General features: G+C 42.9%; 1 protein-coding gene across 1 annotated transcript in view; it reads right to left on the bottom strand.

Annotated features, from left to right (window-relative positions):
- LOC131883645 (uncharacterized) overlaps positions 1-5,170 on the bottom strand; it is a 20,806-nt gene that overhangs the window by 8,816 nt on the left and 6,820 nt on the right. Inside the window, exons 2-4 of the mRNA XM_059231157.1 lie at positions 3,940-4,121; positions 3,584-3,761; positions 2,329-2,455 (exon numbers count right to left, since the gene is read on the bottom strand). Of these exons, the coding sequence (XP_059087140.1) occupies positions 2,329-2,455; positions 3,584-3,761; positions 3,940-4,121 (487 nt within the window). The remainder of the gene's footprint in view (positions 1-2,328; positions 2,456-3,583; positions 3,762-3,939; positions 4,122-5,170) is intronic.

The raw sequence follows: 5,170 nt of genomic DNA, 5'->3' as shown, positions 1-5,170 counted from the left end.
TCTCTCTCTCTCTCTCTCTCTCACTTCATGTGCCTAAAGTACTTTTAAATTGTTGGTTAGGATCCTTGACAAATCTATTTGTTCCTCCCAGGTCGGAAATCGGGGAAATCGCTCTTTCGAGTTCAGTTTCGAGCCAAGTCGTTTTGGTCGTCATTTTCGCCATCAGCCGCTCGTTTGTTCCTTCGTACATTCGTTCTTCCGTCCGTCCGAGAAGACGACCTACAAGCAACTCATTCGGGCCGAGAGCAAAAATCCACCCGCCAATGATGGCTCAACTCGCGGTTAAGACAGACGGAAAAGGGGAGGAGGAACTTGAGACGTCGTGAGACGATGAAGAATTTGATGAAACAAATTCCGATGCCACCNCTTCTACCCTCACCGATATGCAAATTCATTCATTCCTTAAGAAACCATAAATAAACAAGCCCCTAAATCAAGCATGTTCTACTTTCAAAACTCATCGTATTTCTTGAGGGTCTTTTAATGATGCACAGTAGCTATAATCTAACAAGAGGTAGTGTTCGCTGCGATAGCTAATTTCGATTTCTAACTCTGGTCTTGCAAGCACCTCTTTTGAGACATTGTGTAGTGATTAATCGGGCGAAAAAATGGCTCCACTTATGCATCAATATTTTCGGTCATATAAAGCCTGAAGTTTTAGTTTTTATTCGTTTTTTGAGCATCACCGTGCTTGTTTTGAATAAAGATGGCGAAAAGGCTTCAGTATATAAGGATCCAAGGCAAGTTTCTCCATTGGATAAGAAGTTTCATTCATAATAAGAGGCAAATGGTTATGGTTGATGGGTCGCTTGGTGACACACCTACATTATGTCAACTTGGGCTTCATTTTAGGACCTCTCCTTTTCAAAACTTTCATTGCTCCTCTTCAGAAGTTTATTATTATTGCCAGTAGATACGAAGTTAGCTTCTGGTAGGAATGGCCAAGATTTCAACAGCCTTGCAGCGGACCTAGATCGAATCTACTCTTGTTAGATTCCTACTAAAGGTTGGGATTGTACAGTATTCGGAGAAGGATTGATAGGTAACTGATACAGTACGTTTTCAAAAGCATTCATGAGCTTTGTTCCAACCCAGGTTTTATGGTCAATTTCAGTGTTCATGGTGACTTAAAGTGCGTTTTGTGAGCACCTTCAAGCCCTCGAGAATCCAGGTTCGTTAGAACAATGAATTCCACCTCCATCTTTCTCGGGCTCCATCGTACTAATGCAACCATTTCGAGCATCTGTGACTACCTCGACACAATCATATATGTATGTTAGCAAATATGTCGGAGAAAATATTTAAAAATCAATATGCTATGAACTTGACCAAATCAACTTTAAAAAACAACCTGCTTCCCTGTAATATTCGCAACCAATATGTGGGTGTAGATCCAGTACCAGGATTGAAGTCAAACTTGAACAAGATTCTGATGAGAATTCCTCCTGAACCACCCTTAATTCAAGGGCTATCCAAATCCGCTAACTGTGACTTGTAGGTGGATAAGATAGTTTATGAATATAAAGCTAAATAGGATTGATATTATTTTCATCTTGAACTGCTGGTGTTTCCATTCCCTGTATCAGTGCGGAAGTTCGGAAAAGTGGACCAATGCCCAACATTGGGGTGAAAGGCAAGGAAATTACAGATAATTTCGCAAAACCAGGGGATGAACATATTTGTTTTGGCCTCAAAACGTTTTTTCCAGCCTCCCAAAATGCTTCCAAAGAGATAACCAATGGTTCAAATATCGGACTCATTTTCCTTCGTCTAAGCAAACCAAAGTATTTATCCTCAAAATTAAATTCAAAGAACCCGTCAAAGGTAATTTTATGGACTGTCCCTTAGGTACTACATCTATCCAAAAATTGTATCCAGTCACTGCAATGTACGAAGAAATGTTTTGAAGACGAAGCAAATCTCCACAGACATATGACAGTTCAGTTTCAACTTGGCTTCCCGGAAATAAGTGCATTGATCTAGGAAAACCAAACCAAATGCCATTTGTCATAAATAAAAATTACCTCAAACCTAAGGTATTTTTTGGTTATGGAAATAAAAAAATATGTTGTACTTTTGTATTTGGCTCTGCTCACAACGTTTTTTTAGCTCTTGGCAAAGCTGAAAATGCTTGAAGCTCTAAAGACACCACGAAATGAAGTTCAGCATTCGTCTAGATTATAGTGGTGCTCTTAAATTTTTAAAACTTGACTTAGTTCAAGATCTTACGGTGAGTCTTCCAGAAAATGGCACGTCATGATTACTTGTAATTCCGCGCAACCTCGTCCAGTCTAACTTGCTCTCGGTGAGTTATTCGTTATACGTTACCTCTGATTTCTAAAGCCATGGAAAATCCTCAAACTTGGCTCGGGGTAAGCGTGGTCCACCATACAGGTTAAATTGACCTGCTGCAAAATATTCCGCTGATGAGTGAATTTTACCAATTTGGGCGGCTCTGAAAAAAAAACCATTTAAATTATTGTCTAAATTGCGTCTAAAAGTAAAAACAAGTTCTTTCCCAACTCAAGTGTTTTTCCGTCAGAGGTCAACCTCGGTCATCGAGTGAGTGGGTAAGTCGATGCCCTCATCCCGACCGACGCCCCTTCACCCACAAGAGTAAAATAGTTCTCAATCTCCCCTGCTAACTCGTTGGTTGGGTCTGTTTCCTCTTTCCTTTGGAAGAGAATGAATCGCCTCGTCTGGTCTTGATTTTGCATTTGCCAAGCAATTTGTCAATCCCTGCCTCGTGAAAGGCTTGATTATACTCAGCTTCTTATGGGTTGGAACGAGAAACCTCGAAGCTACCCTTCCATGGTGAAAAATGAAGGGGTTCAGAGCCTGGTTCAGAGCCTCTTTACGCTTTTATGCTGGAATGCTGGACCGGGCTCAACTTGGAGTTTGACCTCTCTTGTTCCGTGAAACGTAGCTGGACAGCTATTGAGGTCATGGGTCATTGATGTACACATCTAGCATATTCTTAAACAAGCTTCTCTCGTTCCATCTTATTCAGCTTCAGAGCTGATGTTTGATAGAGACCTGCTGGTGCGAAAGTGGTAAAAAGTGACCAGGACCAATTGTCCCTAGACTAGCATAGCGTTGATGGTTTTTGGGAAATTGTTCTGGACGTGGGCGTACCGGAAAGAATATAGTTTGAATGGGAAAGTTGGACACTAAGCACTAATACGTAGAATGAAGGAAACGGTCCAACTCAACCTACTTATGTCCAACTTTATTCAACCGGGCTTTCAGCAATAAACACCATTCGGAATTTAACGCTAAACCGTGACGTTTTCTCGGACAGTTCCAGTTCAATGTCCTAACAATTGCCTTGTTTTAGTGGATAAGGCAAAGATGAAATGACAAACTATCTATCATTTGACATTTCAAATGTTTAGACAAAATCTAGAAATAGGGCGAATTTGTCCCATGAAAAAGGGGCCCCTTGAAAATTGAGCTCTTTTTAACAAGGTTATGGGACATGGGTCGGGCAGAAGAATGGGAAAAATGTCATTTACACTACTTACGCTACTGAAGTAATTTGAGGAGGACCCGAGTCAAATAGTGGCATTAAGTTCTCGCTTACCATAAACTACCATCTTTTTGGACAAGGTCACTTCGTTCTGAAGGGTGGACACCTTGCAAGTGTAATCCCCGGTCATTTCCGTGGTGGGCGAGTACAAGTAGAGTGCTCGGTGACGTTGAAAAGGATTTGGACTCACATCGTAATCAAGGTTGATTTTCCCCCTCAGCGCTCCCAGGCCCTGGAATGGATCGGAAAAGAATAATGCCCAAGGTCATATCATATAATATTTCATCATTCCCGTTCCGTCCCGTCATCCTGACTATTGCCTCATGTTCTTCTTTTCCCCCTTTTTTATGAAACGCCTGCACTCTGAATGATGACGTTGATTCCGGTTTTTATCCGCCTTAATTACTCACTTGGGGCTGAGTTGGTGGTATCCATTGATAAATGGTTCGACCATTAAGCGCCCATTTGAGGACAAGACCGTCTTTTTCCGTCTGATTCAAGCCATATTGACAGTCCAGGATCACATAGGGAAGGGTTCCGTTTAGAACCATGGATGGAACTTGGATTTTGTGGAGAATCACCGAGCGGGCGTCTGAAATGAAGTACCAAATTCATGCGTGAATTATTAAGGTCGTTAATCAATGTTAGCTAGCATTACAAATTGAAGTGCTCTTGGGGTTCCACCCTGAGCAAACATGATTACCGAGAAGAGATCCTGTCGACCCGACAAGCAATAATATTTTTCACTCGTTCGTATAGCACTCTACTTCGAGGGGAAAAGTTGCAAATTTATGTTTCATTTCGCATCGGGGCCGGGGCGCCGCCCCCCTTTTCGGGCGACTTAACCGTCATGACTGCTGACCCTTTTCTAACCAAGCCATAAACATCTTTGGGGTTCGCGCATATTTGATGATGACTTTTCATGCTTGGTAGAGTGTCGCATTGCCTCATCTTGGCTCCCTCGAATCTTCCTGAATGAATGTTTTAAGTCTGTATCTGCCCTGGTCGTGCTCTTTTGCAGGCCTCTCCAATTCGTCCCCTCCTATCTTCACTCTCTCGTCCAGTCTTCAAGGCTTCCTTCGGGTTCAGCTCGGTTGAAAAGAGAACCCGAACGACGTTGACAAGAACGAAGGGGAGAGCACCCCGAGGAACAAGAGGAACAACACGAACAAGACGAAGAGTATGAGCCCGCGGAAGAATAACCAACGTGAAGGAGGAGGAAAAATAAGAGTCAAGCCCGGGGATTCCAGCACAATTAGTGTGGGTTAAAAATGAGTTTTCGCTCGTCAATCCTCCTCGGAGCTTGGGTGCACAAGACATTTAAGATCTCAAGCATTGGCACTAAACACCAAGAGCCAAGTCTTCTGTCCATCCTCTTCTGCTTTTATTCTTTGCCCATCTTCCTTTTCTCGCTTCCTTGCTTCCGTCCATTCAGTACACAGATACTGTTCCTTCGTTTGGACGCACGTACGTACAACAGACAGACGGGTAGTAGTCCTAGCATACACAGATATCAGGCCCATGCAATACGTACACTGAGCACATCCCCTTCCGCCCCCCCCCTTACACACGCACACACACACACAACCTCTCACATCAGAGCCCGAGCTTCTGCGCGAATAATTATCGACGTCGTCTTTT

Source organism: Tigriopus californicus, chromosome 7 (assembly GCF_007210705.1).
Source record: "Tigriopus californicus strain San Diego chromosome 7, Tcal_SD_v2.1, whole genome shotgun sequence".
Lineage (NCBI taxonomy): Eukaryota > Metazoa > Arthropoda > Copepoda > Harpacticoida > Harpacticidae > Tigriopus > Tigriopus californicus.
The sequence above is the reverse complement of the archived record's forward strand: the minus strand, read 5'-3'. Positions and strand labels throughout refer to the sequence as shown.